The 23,113-nt window shown below is 45.0% G+C and overlaps 1 protein-coding gene across 3 annotated transcripts in view; it reads left to right on the forward strand.

Annotated features, from left to right (window-relative positions):
* The window catches only part of LOC139747255 (rho-related GTP-binding protein RhoU-like), a 796,670-nt gene that overhangs the window by 352,687 nt on the left and 420,870 nt on the right, over positions 1-23,113 (forward strand). For all 3 annotated transcript variants that reach the window (XM_071659343.1, XM_071659344.1, XM_071659345.1), the window contains exon 4: positions 18,027-18,068. In XM_071659343.1, the coding sequence (XP_071515444.1) occupies positions 18,027-18,068 (42 nt within the window). The remainder of the gene's footprint in view (positions 1-18,026; positions 18,069-23,113) is intronic.

Consider the following 23,113-nt stretch of genomic DNA (forward strand, 5'->3'; position numbering starts at 1 on the left):
CTCCCCCAAAAAGTTTAAAACTGCCTCACGTAGCCCCACTTCATAAAGGAGGAAGCAAAGCAATTCTAAAACAGTGTTAAACAATAGCACTAACACATGCTTTCATTAAGTTGCCTCTTTGAACTTATGTATTTTCTGCTTGCTGGAATACGTGTATACGATTCTATTTTTTATTTTGTTGGCGGCTCCAGTCACGGACAAAGTCCACATCACGGCCCAGCCTTAATTGAAATATAGTGTTGATGACAGGGTGAAGGGAGACACAAGGGGAAGTGTTTTCGAATTTCGGAGGAAATGAAAAACTTGTGTTGGATAAAACGCCTGTCTTTTTTTCTTTTTTCTTTTTCTTTTTTTTTCTTTGTGGGGGGAATCCGTGAGAGGGTAGATTTCCAAAAGCTTCGAGGAGTTGGGGTAGAAAGTCATCAAATGCGTTCAGATAGAAAATACAATATTTTGCTACGATATATACACCTCAAAAAAGTATCTTCATACGGTACTGATGGACGTATGTCTCAATCTCTCTGTCATCCCTTGTTTAATGGAGTGAATCAGGCAGCTCTATACAGCCTACAGACACCCACACACTAAGATTATGCTTCATCACTTTACACACTCGGGTTGATTCGTCGAATGCGACATACGTTTTTGTTCATTTGTAAAAAAGGAAAAAAGTGAAAACCAGATAATATATAGGGATTATATATAGGGTGTAAAATGACACTCTGAACAGATCTGTTTATGATATATATATATATATATATATATATATATATATATATATATATATATATATATATATATATATATATATGTAAGGCATGTGTACGTGTAGGAAGAGAGGAAAGTGATTGGTTCTCAGTGAATGTAGGTTTGCGGCAGGGGTGTGTGATGTCTCCATGGTTGTTTAATTTGTTTATGGATGGGGTTGTTAGGGAGGTGAATGCAAGAGTTTTGGAAAGAGGGGCAAGTATGAAGTCTGTTGGGGATGAGAGAGCTTGGGAAATGAGTCAGTTGTTGTTCGCTGATGATACAGCGCTGGTGGCCGATTCACGTGAGAAACTGCAGAAGCTGGTGACTGAGTTTGGTAAAGTGTGTGAAAGAAGAAAGTTAAGAGTAAATGTGAATAAGAGCAAGGTTATTAGGTACAGTAGGGTTGAGGGTCAAGTGAATTGGGAGGTGAGTTTGAATGGAGAAAAACTGGAGGAAGTGAAGTGTTGTAGATATCTGGGAGTGGATCTGGCAGCGGATGGAACCATGGAAGCGGAAGTGGCTCATAGGGTGGGGGAGGGGGCGAAAATTCTGGGAGCCTTGAAGAATGTGTGGAAGTCGAGAACATTATCTCGGAAAGCAAAAATGGGTATGTTTGAAGGAATAGTGGTTTCAACAATGTTGTATGGTTGCGAGGCGTGGGCTATGGATAGAGTTGTGCGCAGGAGGATGGATGTGCTGGAAATGAGATGTTTGAGGACAATGTGTGGTGTGAGGTGGTTTGATCGAGTAAGTAACGTAAGGGTAAGAGAGATGTGTGGAAATAAAAAGAGCGTGGTTGAGAGAGCAGAAGAGGGTGTTTTGAAATGGTTTGGGCACATGGAGAGAATGAGTGAGGAAAGATTGACCAAGTGGATGTATGTGTCGGAGGTGGAGGGAACGAGGAGAAGTGGGAGACCAAATTGGAGGTGGAAAGATGGAGTGAAAAAGATTTTGTGTGATCGGGGCCTGAACATGCCGGAGGGTGAAAGGAGGGCAAGGAATAGAGTGAATTGGAGCGATGTGGTATACCGGGGTTGACGTGCTGTCAGTGGATTGAATCAAGGCATGTGAAGCGTCTGGGGTAAACCATGGAAAGCTGTGTAGGTATGTATATTTGCGTGTGTGGACGTATGTATATACATGTGTATGGGGGTGGGTTGGGCCATTTCTTTCGTCTGTTTCCTTGCGCTACCTCGCAAACGCGGGAGACAGCGACAAAGCAAAAAAATATATATATATATATATATATATATATATATATATATATATATATATATATATATGTATATATATATTATTTATTTATTTTGATTTGTCGCTGTCTCCCGCGTTAGCGAGGTAGCGCAAGGAAACAGACTAAAGAATGGCCCATCCCGCCCACATACACATGTATATACATACACGTCCACACACGCAAATATACATACCCATACCTCTCAATGTACACATATATATAAACACACAGACATATACATATATACACATGTACACAATTCATACTGTCTGACTTTATTTGCTCCCATCGCCACCTCGCCCCACATGGAATAACAACCCCCTCCCCCTCATGTGTGCGAGGTAGCGCTAGGAAAAGACACCAAAGGCCCCATTCGTTCACAGTCAGTCTCTAGCTGTCATGTAATAATGCACCGAAACCACAGCTCCCTTTCCACATCCAGGCCCCACACAACTTACCATGATTTACCCCAGACGTTTCACATGCCTTGGTTCAATCCACTGACAGCACGTCGACCCCGGTATACCACATCGTTCCAATTCACTCTATTCCTTGCACGCCTTTCACCCTCCTGCATGCTCAGGCCCAGATCACTCAGAATCTTTTTCACTCCATCTTTCCACCTCCAATTTGGTCTCCCACTTCTCCTCGTTCCCTCCACCTCTGACACATATATCCTCTTGGTCAATCTTTCCTCACTCATTCTCTCCATGTGACCAAACCATTTCAAAACACCCTCTTCTGCTCTCTCAACCACACTCATTTTATTTCCACACATCTCTCTTACCCTTACATTACTTACTCGATCAAACCACCTCATACCACATATTGTCCTTAAACATCTCATTTCCAGCACATCCACCCTCCTGCGCACAACTCTATCCATAGCCCACGCCTCGCAACCATACAGCTATTCCTTCAAACATACCCATTTTTGCTTTCCGAGATAATGTTCTCGACTTCCAAACATTCTTCAAGGCTCCCAGAATTTTCGCCCCCTCCCCCACCCTATGATTCACTTCCGCTTCCATGGTTCCATCCGCTGCCAGATCCACTCCTAGATATCTAAAACACTTTACTTCCTCCAGTTTTTCTCCATCCAAACTTACCTCCCAGTTGACTTGACCCTCAACCCTACTGTACCTAATAACCTTGCTCTTATTCACATTTACTCTTAACTTTCTTCTTTCACACACTTTACCAAACTTAGTCACCAGCTTCTGCAGTTTCTTACATGAATCAGCCACCAGCGCTGTATCATCAGCGAACAACAACTGACTCACTTCCCAAGCTCTCTCATCCACAACAGACTGCATACTTGCCCCTCTTTCCAAAACTCTTGCATTCACCTCCCTAACAACCCCATCCATAAACAAATTAAACAACCATGGAGACATGACACACCCCTGCCGCAAACCTACATTCACTGAGAACCAATCACTTTTCTCTCTTCCTACACGTACACATGCCTTACATCCTCGATAAAAACTTTTCACTGCTTCTAACAACTTGCCTCCCACACCATATTTTCTTAAAACCTTCCACAGAGCATCTCTATCAACTTTATCATATGCCTTCTCCAGATCCATAAATGCTACATACAAATCCATTTGCTTTTCTAAGTATTTCTCACATACATTCTTCAAAGCAAACACCTGCTCCACACATCCTCTACCACTTCTGAAACCACACTGCTCTTCCCCAATCTGATGCTCTGTACATGCCGTCACCCTCTCAATCAATACCCTCCCATATAATTTACCAGGAATACTCAACAAACTTATACCTCTGTAATTTGAGCACTCACTCTTATCCACTTTGCCTTTGTACAATGGCACTATGCAGGCATTCCGCCAATCCTCAGGCACCTCACTATTAATCATACATACTTTAAATAACCTTACCAACCAGTCAGCAATACAGTCACCCCCTTTTTTTTTAATAAATTCCACTGCAATACCATCCAAACCTGCTGCATTGCCGGCTTTCATCTTCCGTAAAGCTTTTACTACCTCTCTCTCTCTCTCTCTCTCTCTCTCTCTCTCTCTCTCTCTCTCTCTCTCTCTCTCTCTCTCTCTCTCTCTATATATATATATATATATATATATATATATATATATATATATATATATATATATATATATATGTATATACACACACACACACACACACACACACACACACACACACACACACACACACACACACATGGATGGTATTGCAGTGGAATTTATTAAAAAAAGGGGGTGACTGTATTGTTGACTGGTTGGTAAGGTTATTTAATGTATGTATGACTCATGGTGAGGTGCCTGAGGATTGGCGGAATGCGTGCATAGTACCACTGTACAAAGGCAAAGGGGATAAGAGTGAGTGCTCAAATTACAGAGGTATAAGTTTGTTGAGTATTCCTGGTAAATTATATGGGAGGATGTTGATTGAGAGGGTGAAGGCATGTACAGAGCATCAGATTGGGGAAGAGCAGTGTGGTTTCAGAAGTGGTAGAGGATGTGTGGATCAGGTGTTTGCTTTGAAGAATGTATGTGAGAAATACTTAGAAAAGCAAATGGATTTGTATGTAGCATTTATGGATCTGGAGAAGGCATATGATAGAGTTGATAGAGATGCTCTGTGGAAGGTATTAAGAATATATGGTGTGGGAGGCAAGTTGTTAGAAGCAGTGAAAAGTTTTTATCAAGGATGTAAGGCATGTGTACGTGTAGGAAGAGAGGAAAGTGATTGGTTCTCAGTGAATGTAGGTTTGCGGCAGGGGTGTGTGATGTCTCCATGGTTGTTTAATTTGTTTATGGATGGGGTTGTCAGGGAGGTGAATGCAAGAGTTTTGGAAAGAGGGGCAAGTATGAAGTCTGTTGGGGATGAGAGAGCTTGGGAAGTGAGTCAGTTGTTGTTTGCTGATGATACAGCGCTGGTTGCTGATTCATGTGAGAAACTGCAGAAGCTGGTGACTGAGTTTGGTAAAGTGTGTGAAAGAAGAAAGTTAAGAGTAAATGTGAATAAGAGCAAGGTTATTAGGTACAGTAGGGTTGAGGGTCAAGTGAATTGGGAGGTGAGTTTGAATGGAGAAAAACTGGAGGAAGTGAAGTGTTTTAGATATCTGGGAGTGGATCTGGCAGCGGATGGAACCATGGAAGCGGAAGTGGATCATAGGGTGGGGGAGGGGGCGAAAATTCTGGGAGCCTTGAAGAATGTGTGGAAGTCGAGAACATTATCTCGGAAAGCAAAAATGGGTATGTTTGAAGGAATAGTGTTTCCAACAATGTTGTATGGTTGCGAGACGTGGGCTATGGATAGAGTTGTGCGCAGGAGGATGGATGTGCTGGAAATGAGATGTTTGAGGACAGTATGTGGTGTGAGGTGGTTTGATCGAGTAAGTAACGTAAGGGTAAGAGAGATGTGTGGAAATAAAAAGAGCGTGGTTGAGAGAGCAGAAGAGGGTGTTTTGAAATGGTTCGGGCACATGGAGAGAATGAGTGAGGAAAGATTGACCAAGAGAATATATGTGTCGGAGGTGGAGGGAACGAGGAGAAGAGGGAGACCAAATTGGAGGTGGAAAGATGGAGTGAAAAAGATTTTGTGTGATCGGGGCCTGAACATGCAGGAGGGTGAAAGGAGGGCAAGGAACAGAGTGAATTGGAGCGATGTGGTATACCGGGGTTGACGTGCTGTCAGTGGATTGAATCAAGGCATGTGAGGCGTCTGGGGTAAACCATGGAAAGCTGTGTAGGTATGTATATTTGCGTGTGTGGACGTATGTATATACATGTGTATGGGGGTGGGTTGGGCCATTTCTTTCGTCTGTTTTTTTTTTTTTTTTTTTTTTTTTAAAGAAGGAACAGAGAAGGGGGCCAGTCCTCTGTTCTTAACGCTACCTCGCTATCGCGGGAAATGGCGAATAGTATGAAAAAAAAAAAAAATATATATATATATATATATATATATATATATATATATATATATATATATTATTTATTTATTTTATTTTGCTTTGTCGCTGTCTCCCGCGTTTGCGAGGTAGCGCAAGGAAACAGACGAAAGAAATGACACAACCCACCCCCATACACAATGTACACACACACACACACGCCCACACACGCAAATATACATACCTATACATCTCAATGTACACATATATATATACACACACAGATACATTACATATATACCCATGCACACAATTCACACTGCCTGCCCCTATTCATTCCCATCGCCACCTCGCCACACATGGAATACCATCCCCCTCCCCCCCCTCATGTGTGCGAGGTAGCACTATGAAAAGACAACAAAGGCCCCATTCGTTCACACTCAGTCTCCAGCTGTCACGCAATAATGCCCGAAACCACAGCTCCCTTTCCACATCCAGGCCCCACACAACTTTCCATGGTTTACCCCAGACGCTTCACATGCCCTGATTCAATCCACTGACAGCACGTCAACCACGGTATACCACATCGATCCAATTCACTCTATTCCTTGCCCGCCTTTCACCCTCCTGCATGTTCAGGCCCCGATCACTCAAAATCTTTTTCACTCCATCTTTCCACCTCCAATTTGGTCTCCCACTTCTCCTCGTTCCCTCCACCTCCGACACATATATCCTCTTGGTCAATCTTTCCTCACTCATTCTCTCCATGTGCCCAAACCATTTCAAAGCACCCTCTTCTGCTCTCTCAACCACGCTCTTTTTATTTCCACACATCTCTCTTACCCTTACATTACTTACTCGATCAAACCACCTCACACCACACATTGTCCTCAAACATCTCATTTCCAGCACATCCACCCTCCTGCGCACAACTCTATCCATAGCCCACGCTTCGCAGCCATACAACATTGTTGAAACCACTATTCCTTCAAACATACCCATTTTTGCTTTCCGAGATAATGTTCTCGACTTCCACACATTCTTCAAGGCTCCCAGGATTTTCGCCCCCTCCCCCACCCTATGATTCACTTCCGCTTCCATGGTTCCATCCGCTGCCAGATCCACTCCCAGATATCTAAAACACTTCACTTCCTCCAGTTTTTCTCCATTCAAACTTACCTCCCAATTGACTTGACCCTCAACCCTACTGTACCTAATAACCTTGCTCTTATTCACATTTACTCTTAACTTTCTTCTTTCACACACTTTACCAAACTCAGTCACCAGCTTCTGCAGTTTCTCACATGAATCAGCCACCAGCGCTGTATCATCAGCGAACAACAACTGACTCACTTTCCAAGCTCTCTCATCCACAACAGACTTCATACTTGCCCCTCTTTCCAAAACTCTTGCATTCACCTCTCTAACAACCCCATCCATAAACACATTAAACAACCATGGAGACATGACACACCCCTGCCGCAAACCTACATTCACTGAGAACCAATGACTTTCCTCTCTTCCTCTCTCTCTATATATAAAGAACCCTTGTGAAGCTTTTTCAGAAGTTGGTGTTCGTATGTGTGTGTGTGTTTGTGTGTTGTGTTGGCGTTGATAGAGAGGCCAGAGAGTTAGCCACGTCCAAGACCTGGCTCGTGGGGTAATGGGATCTGAAACCTTTTCCAGGAGAGTAATGATAATGTGTTTTGAAGATACCCGTAACTCACCTCTCTCTCCTTTGTATGAGTTGAGGTTTGGCAAAATGTTTACCACATAAAAACAGTGAAATGGTTCTTTGTATTCTTTGCATCCTGTCTTAATAATCAAGCGAGTCCTTATAATCTCAGGATACGATTTATACCGTCATGTGATGACTCGCCATTGCAATCAGTTTCAAGATAATACTGGTGATGATTAGGTTAGTATGAGCATGATATACGAGGTTCCTGGTGGGGTGCGACTGTTCTACCTCCAGACATTTCCTCTGGTAATTGTAGGCGGCAGCCGACGCACCAACCTCTCCTCTCACGGTAGTGTGGCTACTGAGGCCATTGTGCGGAAGGTGTTGTCTGCTCCGCAGGTCATCACCCTGAACCACCGGCTCTTGCACCTCCTGAGGGTGGACGGTCGTGCAGGAGGGCTTCCTCTCTTACTGCCTGGCGACGGTGAGCCCTATTGCATCTCATTGCCTCTGGGGACCTTGAGGAAGCGTCAGATGCGTCTTGGCATCACTGTAGCACCATCATTGTGGGCCATTTTAATATTACTATGGGAAAACAAGAGCGGTTATAGTACGAACATTTACCGGCTTCTCGCTCCTTCCAAACGTACTGCATTACCCTCACGTATCACGCTGTTTCCCTAATGGCTGATCGTAACTCGCAGACGCCACTAATGCTGGCATTTCAGTACGATTTTCACAAGTGGATGGCTTCAGGGTAGAGCCAAGTTCTCTTTGTTGGTCCCGGACAACCCCGCAGCTGGTGGGTGGCCCAGGTGACGAATGCCTCAGGACCCACTGGGGTTTTGCATGGGAGAAATAGTGAGCTACTTACTGAAAAAGTTTTTACTCTTAAGTTACCTATATATATATATATATAAGATTTTGAGTGATCGGGGCCTGAACATGCAGGAGGGTGAAAAGCGGGCAGGGAATAGAGTGAATTGGATCGATGTGGTATACCGGGGTTGACGTGCTGTCAGTGAATTGAATCAGGGCATGTGAAGCGTCTGGGGTAAACCATGGAAAGTTGTGTGGGACCTGGATGTGGAAAGGGAGCTGTGGTTTTGGGCATTATTGCATGACAGCTAGAGACTGAGTGTGAACGAATGGGGCCTTTGTTGTCTTTTCCTAGCGCTACCTCGCACACATGAGGGGGGAGGGGGATGGTATTCCATGTGTCGCGAGGTGGCGATGGGAATGAATAAAGGCAGACAGTTTGGATTGTGTGCATGGGTATATATGTATGTGTCTGTGTGTGTATATATATGTGTACATTGAGGTGTATAGGTATGTATAGTTGCGTGTGTGGACGTGTATGTATATACATGTGTATGGGGGTGGGTTGGGCCATTTCCTTCGTCTGTTTCCTTGCGCTACCTCGCAAACGCGGGAGACAGCGACAAAGCAATATATATATATATATATATATATATATATATATATATATATATATATATATATATATGTAAATATATATAATTTTTTTTATTTCATTATACTTGATCGCCGTCTTCCGTGTCAGCGAGTTAGCGCCAGGAAATAGACGAAGAAAGGCCCATCCACCCATATATGTGCACACACACACACACACACACACACATATATATATATATATATATATATATATATATATATATATATATATATATATATATATATATACGCCCATACACGTGTATATGCATACATACACATATGTGCACATGTATATATGTAGGCAACCCCGCTCCATAGGAAACAGCATCGCTACCCCTCGCTTCAGCGAGGTAGCGCCAGGAAAACAAACACAAAAGGCCACATTCGTTCACACTCGTTCTCTTAGCTGCCACGTATATATGCACACAGGACTCGGCCGATTTGCATTTGCTTAATATTGGCAGTCATGAAAATTATGACTGGATATACCTCTTTTCTTGGCAATGAAAAGTCTAGAATAGTAGAGTTAACAAGTGTTACATTGCGAAGCATCATCATCTTTGGAGGGTTCAGGGAAAGACCTATGGGTCCTCCCATAAGATCACTGCGTGATTATTTCTTGTCATCAGAGAAGCTACAGTGTCGCGAGGGTGCGTGTAAAGGCTGCAGAGGAAGGCCTGAAGACGGTCGCCTCACGTGGGTTGATGGATGGTATTGATGTGTTTCTTCTTCACCAGCCGACATTCTTTGTGTCAAAAAAAAAAAAAATGGCGGTTCCTTTATTTCCTATCCTCGGAGGGCTGTCGGCCGCTGGTTACAAATTGTCCGCCGCAACAGTTAGGAAATGACGTGGCGGCCATCAGGGCAGTTGAGAGCAGCCAGTTGGGTGACTTGGGAAGACAGTGGTCAGTTAGTGGGAAGAAAGTGATGGGTCGTCAAGGGGGATTTGTAGCTGAAAGACGTTACGTGAGACGGTGGTGAAGAAGGCCTGCATCCTGAGTTCTGTTGTGCCGTGCAAATGATCGGATTGGTTGCATTGCCTCTTGAGGTTTGTGGGATAATTTGAGTATAGAAGTTTACGTATATCTCAGTGAGGACTCGTGTGTGTGTGTGTGTGTGTGTGTGTGTGTGTGTGTGTGTGTGTGTCAGCAGGTTGGTTAGTTGAGACTCCATTATGCCACTGGTCTGTCTGTGTAAGGGAGTCCGGCAGCCAACTGTTGCTACACACCATGATCATTACACACCCAGGAAACTCCTGTGGCTTACTGCAGGGGAGTCATAGGCCTACCCTGAAAGCCTTAGCTCAAATCAGAGTGTGAGTTGAGGTTGATGGTGGAATATGAAGATCTTAGCCACAGTAACAACGAACATTTGTAGCACGCAGTGATGACTTACACCTCGAACGTGGAGTCAGGATTAATAGCTGAGTATACATACTCGAGACTACACTGGACAATCTGATTGACAGAGGCTCTCTTATAGTGCAGCTGCACCACCAGACGTCTAGACTGAGCATGAGTGTAATATATTTGTGGGTGAGGCAAGATACAGGTGCAGCGAAATTACCCAAAATGAAGGTAGAGTCCGGTTTCCTTGTGGTTCCCCTAACATGTTTGGCTCAAGATGTATGATAGGAATGATGAGTTAATAAAAGCTTATTCCTGCGGTGGATGTATGATAGGACTGATGAGTTAATAATAGCTTATGCCTCGAAGGATGGAAATGGCTAATCTTGATCTACCTGCTAATAACCCTTAAACCTATGCAATCAGTCAGAAACAACTTGAACCAAGTCTTTTGTGCTCAAGATAAAGTGAAATCCCCACAGACATGTCCGTCGACCATGGTGATGTAAGGAAATTCATACCAGTTATATTTTTGGTTGTACTGACTTGTTAGAACCAGAAGGCATCCAGCTCAAGCTGGGTTTTTGATGCTCGTAGGAGATGGCCCCCTCTTGCTGATAACAAGAGACCAGCTGCAAACTTTGCCGGCCAAATTATTGGTGTTGACCCTGACGTAAACCTCGGGTTCTTCTACCCTCACCAGTCGAGATGGTCCATGGCTGATGAGTTAGGTCCTTGGGTCATCAAGCTGTCGAAGCCACTGCACGCTGGCTCACGTAATCGCCAGAGCCCGGTTGGTCGGGTGCACCGTGTAAACACTTGTCCAGCAGGTCCGCCGTGAGTTCCTGCACCGTGAACCCCACAGTGTTTCTGATGTCCGCAGGCAACGTGCTGAACAGCCTTAGGCCGCGGGTGTTCAAGGTATTTTCTACCTGTGTCTGTGGCGCCTTTTGATTTTAGCGACAGCACTACGTATTTGACGGATGTGGGATCAGGGAATTCAGAGGTAATTCCTACCGAACATTACTGGATATGTGCAAGATTACATTCATAACAATGTTCTGTCTCAGACCCTTGAAAAGTCTCCTAACTTTGCCTATTGTTGATATTTCATATATTACTTATCGTGTCATAGAAATCTTTTGCTGTTGTTCAACCTTTATGCTCAATCACTTTGTAAATTGTTAAATGAATCATTTGATGTTTCCCAGTCCTTGTAAACATTTCCCTTACTATTTTATAGGCCAGTCTGAGGCTCAGTCCTTGGAGCGTTTGTGCACTTTGAATCGTCTTTAGCGCCCGCCACAGCCCAGCGATGAGTACGAAGACACAACAGCTTCTGTGCTCTTGCGGCACAAATCAGTGTAGGACATTTTTTTTTCAGGGCAGCGAGTGACGGTGTACTACAGGTTGTGGAGTCTGATGTGTACTGTGAGGGAGGTGGTGGCGCTGCCTGCAGGTGATGTCGGCGATGTTCAAGGCCTCCACGACCTGCCCCCAGGTTCACTCTACACCCAGCTCAAAACTCAAGCCTCAACAGAATTCACTATTTGCCATTACTTCAAGAAATTTTCAAATTACATGACGTGAACTTAGATACGCCTACGTATATGTTTATATTCAGAGAATTTGATCATCTGTAGAATTGAAGGTAAATCGTGAATATTGCCTGTGAGTCCGGAGATTTGAGCTAGCCTTGATATGTGAGACTATAGACGTTGTGTACGGTGATGAGTTCAAAGCAGTGGCCACTGCATATTCCAGCAGTACATTTACTGATGTACAGGATCCAGTACTAACACTTCGTAAATAATATGTCATTACTGAACCACTGTCTGTGTCTCCGTTTGTGTGCTACACACCAAGACTGTCAGGTGCAGATGCTACTGCTCTTCTCTCCTCTCCGGGTCATTTGATGAATTAATGTTTATTACAGCCATGTTCATCATTAACGACGAGTAAATAGGCACATGCGCCACAATGAATGGAGGACAATTAAAAGAATAAACTTCTGAGTGCAAGAGTTTTGAACACGGTGTAAAGCAACAGCTGTTCCTCACCTGGAAATTGATATATTTAGTTCCAGATTGAAAGGGAAATATTTTCCCACTGGAATGCACAAGGTGGAAGACGGTCAGGTTGGTGGAGGTACGGGCAGGGAGGTTGTCTAGCTTTACACGAGGACTGGCCACTGCTCACCTGACGACCATGAAGGACTCCGCACTGAGCCACCTGTGGGTGCTTACAAGATGGAGCTTATCAAGGTGCTTGTGTGTTGATGACGACGACCCGGGGTTGCTGGTCGGCCCACAAGACTGGAAGCCTGGACGGTCAGGCTTGGCTGGGTTACCTGGACACTCCATTATCATCAGCAGGTAATCAGGAGCCGCTGAAAATGGAATAATTGTGGGTCATTTACAGAGTGTAGTGTGTGATATACATAAACGCACAGGTCTTGGGGTATAGCAGAGGTACAGAGAGAGAGGACTCCGTACACGCGCGCCCAACCTCCTCACCCGCCATCTCGGCGTCGCCCGTCAAGCACTAGGTCCTCTCTAGGGACTGGTCTCGGTATGGTTGGTTGTGTTAGGTACTGTACAGTGCGCCGCCGCCATACCTTATATCTTGGCTCTACTGCTTATTCCTTCCCTGCTGTAGGCTCGACTCATAGCTCACTCCAGCTGCCTCTTGTACCTTTTACTTTGTTCTGAGGTTTGTATGCTCTCCACTCCCAGTATATTTCATGTTCCTAGTACACTGAACCCTAGTGGCAGACTTTATACCCCTGGCCCGCCCCTGGTATGTTCTACGTCCCAGGAAATACTTGACATTCACAGTACACAAAAGTCAAAACCATTAGGTAGGTTTGAAGTCACCCAGACTTAGTCAGCATTTGCTATGAGATGCGGAAGCCGCGGTATCGCTGTCATCTTACACTGTACTTACAGTCGTCCTGCACCTTGTACACTCGTAAATAATTCCCTCCTGCCCGGTGGCCATAAATACACCAGTAAGTAAGATCTTGTGAAGTATCATCACCAGGAGGTAAAAGCCGTGTCAGTAGAGAAGATAGTGGTGACATGCGGGGGGCCTGGGACCGTCCTGTCCTTACCTGCAGACATGATAAGCCTCATACCTACGTCAGGCCAGAGGAGGAGGAGAACCCACAACGCCGTGGATAAATACCTTACAAGTGGTGCTGATCAGCCGGGCGGCTGTCATGATGTCGGCTAGGCTGCTTCGACCACAAACAGATTGATGGAGCAGCTGTTGTGCCGGGTATAGGTATGGGGCTTCGAAGAGAGAGAGAGAGAGAGAGAGAGAGAGAGAGAGAGAGAGAGAGAGAGAGAGAGAGAGAGAGAGAGAGAGAGAGAAGAGTAGAATAGAGTAGGGTAGAGTAGAGTCGAGTGGGTGTCAGGTGGTAGCATACACTTGCCACCCGTTGTGTAGTGTACATGTGATGTGGGTTGAACCTGGATATCCTTGTACCAGGTAAACTCAGTCCCTGGTACACCCTACATTTGTTAATCACGATTCGTATACACTGGTATACTCTTGAGTCACAGTAAACCCCCTCGTCTCGTTTGGTGTAAACTAATTACGTTGAACATCACTTATCTTAACGTTTACCTCAGACACTTCCTTCTTCCCACAGCTGGGTTTGTGACTTCAGCTTCCCTGGCGAACGTTGATGTACAAGGCTGTTGGGTGTTGTAGCTCCCATTTTGTCACATCCTGTAATGGGAGGCTGGTCCAGTGCACTGTGCAAAGCCTAGTTAATTCTTCGTCATACTTGTCCGGATACCTGTGGCCTCCGCTGGCGACCTTACCTGTTGGCGAGTGGAATGAATGTAAACAGTTCGAGCTGATGCCTCTCATTGCTACACTCTCAGCTAACTACAATGTGCTCCACGACTGCAGTGTACACTTCTGGGAGACTGTACACCCCTGTGCACTTACATAGTCTTCAAACTTGGGTCGTTTGACGATCCTCCTTATTTCTCTGGGTACACAAGGCCATTTCAACTCCCGGATAACCCTTGATACTTCACAGCACACACCCAAGAAACACTGTCCTCCCCAGGTGCACTCTGCCCCTGCTGGAACATTGTACATCCCTGCTGCATTGTGCAGGCCTGTCCGTAACTACACTACACCAACCTCTACCTCTTCAGTGCTGTGGTAATTTTGTTAATGTTTGTAGCACAGAATTGTGGGAAGATGTATCGTCGTATGTTGAGGGGGAGGTGAAGATGAGTGTAACGATGTCTAGTGTACTTTAAGTGTTGCTTCTGAGTATAATAATTACAGACACTAAAGGGAAGGAGGGAAAGTTGGTGGCTGGTGTGATCATAGGTCATGACAAGTTGTTGTGGAGGGAAAGTTAACATGATTGGGAAAATTAGCAGGTTTAGCAGCAGGTGGCCGGCGTCTGTGTGTTGTCTGATGATAACACCTCACACAGCTAAATGGTACCTAACCTAGATATGAGCCGGTGAGCGCGCGCGCGTTTTAATGGTGTCGTGGTGGTGGCTTGACTAGGGTTTGGTGGTGCCGACGGTGGCTGGAGTGTGGTGGTGATGGTCTTTGTGTGGCTTAGGTATGGTTGTTTGGTTTATGGTGGTGATGTGTCTAGGGTGGGGTGTTGATAGTGGTTATATGATTGGGGTGTGCTGAGTGAGGGGAGGAGTGTGGTGTGACCACCAGTAACGGTGGGTGATGACGGGGTAGCCCTTGTACCTGTCACGTGCAAATGTCGTCCTTTCCCGCCTGCCATGACACCCGCCCTCCCTCCCCCGGCTTCTCTCTCTCTCTCTCTCTCTCTCTCTCTCTCTCTCTCTCTCTCTCTCTCTCTCTCTCTCTCTCTCTCTCTCTCTGTGCATGTTGCACCTTCTTGTGTACGTCCGAATGTCTCCCGCATTGTATCCGGAATCCTGCATGTATTAATCTAATGTCTGCCTGTGCATGTCCAGATGTCTGTTTGTATTTGGTCGGATGTCTACCTGTATGTGTCCCTCTGTCTATCTGTATGTGATTGATGTCTACCTGTATGTGTCTAGAGTCTGCCTTTACGTATCCAGATGTCTGGCTACTTGTTCTGATGTCTTCCTGTATATGTCTCTTTGTCCACACGTCTGCCAGGGTGTCTAGTCAGTCATTGTGATCATTCCTTTTACGTTTCATTGTAAGCTGTTAAGTGCCTGTTTAATTCGTAATGTGTATGATCCTTTCCGCTTGATCATGTTGACAGTTAAGTTTGAGAGCTGTGGTGATGGCTTGTGAGTTTTGCAGCAAGATCGGCGAGTTGATTGTGCACTCCAAGCCATCCCGTGGGCGGTGACGCTAAAGAGGATGCAGAGTTCGCCAAAGCTTCGGGGACTGGGCCTCGATGATTGAATTACATTACAAGTTAATGATGTGACCTTTTTTATAGGGGCTGGACCACAGTGATTGAATTATATTAAAAGTTACATAATAAGTAAGGCACATGGAATGGTCTTCTTTCTGATCGCCAGTATGGCTTCCGTAAGGCGACATCTATTTGTGATATTCTTTCCTATCTTAGTAATGTCTGGTCATCATCTCTGAAAGATTTTAGGGAGTCATGTGTAGTTGCCCTTGACACATCTAAGGCTTTTACCAGGGTGTGGCATCGGGGTCTCTTCTCTAAGCTCCCCTCTTTTGGCTTCCCTCCCTCACTTTGCTCCTTCATATCTAGCTTCCTCTCCGGTCGATCTATCTCTGTGGTTGTTAATGGCTCAGCCTCCCAACTTTGCTTCATCAACAGCGGTGTCCCTCAAAGTTCTGTCCTGTCCTGTACACCTTTTCTCCTTTTTTTTTTTTTCAACGATTTCGTCTTTTCCACAAACAGTCCAGTGTACTCATACGCTGACGACTCAACACTGCATTCATCCACATCCTTCAGTTCTGCTCCCTCTTCTCTCACTCGATTTGCATCTCGCCTTGACACAGTTTCCTCAATAAACTCAAGTTGGACAGGATATCTCGGTGGGGTACACAAAATCTTGTTAAGTTTAATGCCTCCAAGACCTAATTTCTACCCATCTCTTTATTGAAAACTCCTTGCAACTCTCGTCTCTCCTTTGACGGTTCCGTAATTCCACCACATGACTCAATGAACTTACTTGGTGTTACTGTAACATCTGCTCTTTCTTGGATACCCCATGTTACAGGAATAGCTAAGTCTGCCTCTAACAAATTGGTTGTCATGTTTAGATGTCGAAACTTCTCTTATGAACAGTTGCTTCGTGTATGCAAGGTATTGATTCGTCCTTGTATGGAGTACTGCTCTCTCTTCTGGGGTGGTTCTAGCTCTGCATCCTTACTTGACAGAGTTGAGTCGAAAGCTGTCCGACTTATTAACTCAAATAGGCTAACTTCCAGACTTGACCCTCTTGCCCTTAGCCGCAATGTTGGTTCACTTTCCCTCTTCTGTAGGTATTTGGTTTCTGCTAGACCACGCAATACTCGGCAAGCTGCAACCTCACATGATTATTGTGTGGCCGTGAGCAACTCAAGGGTGGGCCGTTTTGATACTTCTTCCTCTACACGTCGAAGCTTTGGAACCCCACTTTCTCATATCTTTCTCAATAACCATGATCTGGCTCATTTTTCTTTTCCTTCAGAATTTCTTAAATACTTTCCCTTGTCTTTTCTTTTTCCGTTTCATAATTCTCTCTGTATTTCAATCAAGTTCCGGCCTTGATGTGGACTTTGGTTCGCGACTGGAGCCTCCAACGTAAGAAAAGATAAGGCAAAATTAGGATACGTTTTAAGTATGGGGTTAGATATTGTTATGGATGATGTGAGTAAACATATCTTGTAGTGTTTGGTGGGAAGTATCTTCGAATTCTGTGGCTTTATGCATGACATACACAGAGTTGTGGGATGAAAGTACATTTGTTAGGTGGGTTTAAGTCATTATCAGAAGGAGGGGCACACTGCCATGAGAACCAGCCCGAGTCCGGCAGCAGGAAGTATGGTGTCTCCTGCTTCTGTTAGTAGAACCATATATGTAAAGGTTCTCCTTGTATGATGTTATTGCAGTAGGAGGATTGGCTGGTGAATGCCTTGTGAAGTCTTGCGGGGTCTTTACCCCCACAGCCCAGTCTGCTGGATTGGGTTGTTGGTCGACCAAGCTGGTGGAAGCCGCAGCCCTCAGGCCCACATAGACCCCACTGCCTGGCTGGTCTGGTACACTGTAGATACTTCTCTAGTGTACTGTTGACACCGTCCCCCTCAAGTCGTCTTCAGTCTGTCTGATTTTGTTCAAGTTCAGTTTGGATTTTTTTTTTTAGCAACTCGCAGGTAGACCCAGGTTCCAGTCATTTCAACTTTTCAGACATAACTTTTCGTAATTTTATCCTGTCTGTCATGAATTCTGAGCCCAGTACATGAGGGTCATCCAGAGAAACTGGACACTGACTCCGTCATGGATAGTTGTGTTATACCTGCGTCGTGCTTCAGACGCGGGAGTATTACCGCCATGATTGAGGGAAGTGACTGCAGCTGGTGAGGGAAGTGAGTCACGACCAGACTGCCGGGCTGCGGTGTTGGGTGGGTGGGACCCGTTGCCTCCTGCCTCGTCTTTGACCACCATTTATTTCCCTTCCCCGAGTCTTGCACTTGACACCGTTTTCTTTTTTCTGTCCTCAGAGAGAAACATTCCAAGGAGTGAGAGTGTCAAGCCCTTGGCAGGCAAGTACGATGTTGTTTGATGGTGATGTACGTAGAGTAACGTGGTGATGCCATTGTCTGGTGTGTGTGTGTGTGTGTGTGTGTGTGTGTGTGTGGTGCCATTGTCTGGTATGCTGTGGTGTCCTGGGGTTGATGTATTGTGCGTTGGTGGTATGGTGTGCGTAGTTGTGTGGTCAGTGCATGATCTTGTGATGTATTGTCTACTGCGGTGCTGTGTGGTCAGTGTAGAGTGTTTTATGGTGTTACATGTAGTGCAGTGACATGCCATGATCGTATGGTGTGTCTTCAGGCGTTGTGTAGTGTTGATGTCTGTTGTAATGTTCTCTGCTAATGATATGGTGTATTTTCTGGTTTGTTGTACCGCCTTCATTGCTGTACTTCCCAGGGGCTGACTTCTGCATCCTCAGGCCAGCCTGCAACTAATCGTCCATGGTAAGGGCATGGTTAACCAAGCTGCATGTTTCCACCTAATATATATGAACGACCTGGCTGGTCTGGTGCACCATGAAGACCAGAAGTGTTCTCTGGATATTCCTTATACTACACTTACGTCAGCCCTTTAACATGTATGCCATTTTCTTTGGTGTTTCCTACACTAACTCTGATGCATGCTAGTTTTGATTATGTATGTATATATATATATATATATATATATATATATATATATATATATATATATATATATCTGTGTGTAATGATAACAATGAACGTTCTGTTGAATTAAGGAAGCGAGTCGGCTGATGAAGATGTACAGTTGAGGCTTTACAGAAGTGGTTGGTCATAATAGTAATTTGTTTATTAATCATATAAGAGCTTGAGGTCAGGTTAGTAGGACTGGATCCCTCCACACTCTGGACAAGGAGAGGAGTGAGTGACATCTGCGTAGTGAGAGTGGCAGATATACAGGAGGTTTTACGAAGTAAATACTATGCTTCATACATTAAGCTTTTGATGATGATATAGGATGGATGGTTACACCCTCAGTTCCAGTTGTAGTGTGTGTGTGTGTGTGTGTGTGTGTGTGTGTGTGTGTGTGTGTGTGTGTAAATCCATGATAACTCCTTGAGTGTTAATGAGTTCATGGCGATCGATCCCTGGCCACAAGGTTGACCTCTGGTGCCCGTGGGCCAGCAGGACTGTGTTCCATCATATTGTGTGGACTACCGTCTTGCCGGCAGACACCGGCGTATCTGTCTTGCCCGTGACAGTGGTGGTGATGGCTGACGCAATGGGTTACCTAGTTGTTTACCTCCTCAGTGGACTCTTGGTGTTTGCATCATCTGGCAAGTGGGCCACACTGGCAGTTTCTTTCGAGCTGTGTTCACGTCTGATGCATTTGATAATCACTTTTTTTTTTTTTAAAAGGAAGATTTTTAGATAAACTCCGAGACGTATTACATTGTGGTGTGTCACCACTGACGATAAACAGGGTAACTGTAGAGGAAATGAAGAGACTCCTGTGTGTGAACCATCTGGCTTCAGCCTCACCAGCTCACTCTCACTCCCCCATGCCTCTCTCTCTCTCTCTCTCTCTCTCTCTCTCTCTCTCTCTCTCTCTCTCTCTCTCTCTCTCTCAGCCCAAGCATCTTTGTCCTGCGACTCTCCCCTCATAACTGTCTCACTGAAAATTAAGATGCCAGAGCCTAGAACGGCCTTAAAGAGTAACTTCAGCAACAAGAAAAAAGCAAAACTGATGATAAACAAACCAATGTGGTACACGTTAAAGGCCCTCAGTACCTTGTCAACTCGTACAGTGTTTGCTTAACACCGGACGAGTCAGGGCAACGACGGTGCGAGAATCAGGAATGCCATATACAGACACAAGTCATTACCGCAGTTACAGGGGAAAATGTTGGCGAGAGTAACCTTAGATGAAGAGGTCACCATGAGAACAGCAACATCTATGATCAAAATCAGCGTGGCTTGCATGGTGGGGTAGAAGCTGCGTGAGGGGGTAGGAGCACCGCCACTGTATATCCTGTGTATGTACGATCGTGGTAGGAAAAAACGGCTGTGTCCAGAGAAGTAATGATGGATCTTACAGACTTGAAGACAAGTGAGGAAAAACTCGTGATGGCGCTCTCCACGACACTTGAACGAATAGAATACTGCCATGTAGCGAACAACACCGAACAAGGCGGGCGATTAAGATATCCGAGTTAGAAAGCGTCCTCCGTGCGCGCTGAAGCGATAAAACAGCTGAAGTGTTGGGAACGATTGATGTCACCGAGGCTGTACTCTTGAGAACGCAGACGAGGGAGAGTATCATCATTTACAATTAGAAAATCTTCGAAGGAAAGCATGGCCTCCCACCCTCTCTCAAATGTTAATTGTCTGTTGCTGCTTATGTAAGGCCATTTAGAATGTTACCCCGAAATCCAAAGTTGCCATAAGCAGAAAAATAGAAAATACCATGAACCTCCGGGGCTCATGACTCTTCAGCGCATCGCCTGCACCCGTCAGTAACACTGTGGGGTCCACGAACGTGGAATATAAGACGTCCCTGGATACGTACTGGTAGACCAGCCGGGCTGTGGTGGCTAGGTGGGCCTGCGTGCCACGACCTCCAACATGCTGCGTCCCAACTCAGCTGCTTGTTTGATCCCGAGCTGTGGGGTAGAAGACCCACTAAGTCTACGCCAGATAGACAAGGGGTTTATTGCACGGTCGAACAAAGAAACATAGGCAACGCTTTCTATATAGTGTAGACAGACGTCCTACAGTGCAAAATACTACAGGTGAGCATGACAGAAACCACAGGGAGACTGTTGTACGGTTTCCTTCGTCGATGCACCACAGAAATCACCACATGTTCAACTTCACCAAAATGTCTTCTACTGAACGAGGTTCACCAAGGCAGCGTCCTTCCACCAACAACGTTTACAACTTGCACAACGGACATTCCCTCACCAGTCCGGAGCGAGGGCGAACATCTCTTGTGCACAGATGACGCCACTCACGTAGTGATTTCCAAGAACATTCCCAGAACACACTCGTCTAAGTACAGTCAAAGGTATCCAGACTACGTAGAGTCAAAAAGGATTGGAAAATCAAAACAAACATGAATAAATGTACTATAGTGGCACTGGGAAGAAGAAATTCTTACCCAGTGACATTACCACAGAGATAGATAGAAGGAGCTGCAGAATCTTAGGTTATGGGTAGACGTGTAGAGGATTGATGCAAATCATATTGATAGAAGAACCACATAAGGGGAAATTTCTTTTTTGACCAGTCTCTACAGATTCTGCAACCTTTTTTAGAAAGGTAAAAATGATATCTCTTGTAATCCATTCCTCCCACTCCCAACCTACTCCCCATTACCTACACGCCTTGCCTCTCATTCCCGTAAGCTGCAGAGGATACAGAGTAATGCCTTACGGTTCGTCACAAACGAGAAGTACCCATACATCGAAACCCCTAAAGAATAAGAGGAACGACTAACAAATTAAGTAGGAGGGGCTACGAGAAAAGATGAAGAAAACTGAGACGTCGACAACAGTGTAAACATTGTGAAGTGTTTGTGCCCACCGAGCCACAGGTCACATAGAGAAGCGAGGCCATCCATCCGTGTAAAGTGAACACTGCTTACCTTACTTACCTACTTTCCTTTGAACAACGCATGGCTTATCTCTGTCACTTTCCCTCCCCAAACCACCACGTACTGATATTATAACATATGTAATCCCAGTCCTGCCTGGGTTTTATGAATAAGGCACCAAAAACACGTATTCAACACACCTCGGTAAAACCTACACTGTACACTTGTACACTCTACAACTCCTTAACATGATGGATCCCTTCCCCAGTGATGACTGTATCTGATCCTAACTTAAGCGACAGTGAAATAGTTGCATAGTTCATGGAACCTGAGCACTGGAGGCCAACAGTGAGTGACAAAGTGGCACTCGGTTGTACAATGTTTTAGTTTGTGGGTCACCGCTAGGGCGTATTGTGGGACCACTGCTGTTCTTGATCTGTGTGAATGACTTGCCTGAAGGATTAGACGTCTGCTTGAATATGTTTGCGGATGATGCCAAGGTGCGGATGATGCCAAGGTCATGAGGAAGATTGCAGCACCTTCCAAGGGGATCCAGACATTCTCCAAAGGTGGTGTGATAAATTTAACCGGAGTAGATGCAGAGTAATGATGGGACACAGTGGAAGGAGGCCCTGATGAAGATGTTATTTTACATGAAAGCACTGCAGGAATCTTATGTGTAAGAGGGATTTGGGAGTCGACATCGTCCCTGACGTGTTGCCAGAGTCCCACCGTAGAAGAGGAAAGTAGTTGGACTGTCTGCTGGCAAGTATTAGAATTGCCTTCAGGTACGTGGACAAGGAAATGTGAAGTGAGCTCTTCACATGTCGTAGACGACCAAAACTATAATACGCCTCTCAGGTTCTGGTCACCGCACCTGAGGAAGCATAAAAAAGTTCCAGAATGGGCCAGCAATGACGGTACAAGAATTAAGAAGGCTGAGGAACAAGAAGATGCTAGAGACGTTAGTATGTACACCAGGGAGGAGAAAAGAGTGAGGGATAACCTGATCACAAACTTTAACTTTCTAAACCAGTATGGTATGATGTAGACTGAATAGTTCCTCGACAGATACAAATATAGAGCAACCACAGGACATAACGAGAAATTTGAGCAAAAAGTTTGTTAATTAAGTTATACAGGAAGTCTTGTTATAATGTAAAAGTAGTGGATGAACAGAATGAAATTGAGGTAATTATGAACGAGGACAGTATACAGAAGTGTAAAATGTTGCCTGACATGCATTGTCATGACACTAACAATGATACCAGTTTAGTGTCCGGTAGTACAGATAGTTCAAGTGATTGGGGTCTCCTTGTTCAGTACAAATAGGTCATTACATATTCTACACTGAGGTGTACATCTCAAGGATTGCGTTATGCCTGCTACGCAGATGTGAAGCCAGTTCTAGTCCTTGTTATACGCACACTCAGACTGTAATTGTACCTGTACACATCTGTATACTACATTTCGTTGCAACCAGACTAAACGGTTGGGTCGAGCA

Source organism: Panulirus ornatus, chromosome 68 (assembly GCF_036320965.1).
Source record: "Panulirus ornatus isolate Po-2019 chromosome 68, ASM3632096v1, whole genome shotgun sequence".
NCBI classification, from domain to species: Eukaryota; Metazoa; Arthropoda; class Malacostraca; order Decapoda; family Palinuridae; genus Panulirus; species Panulirus ornatus.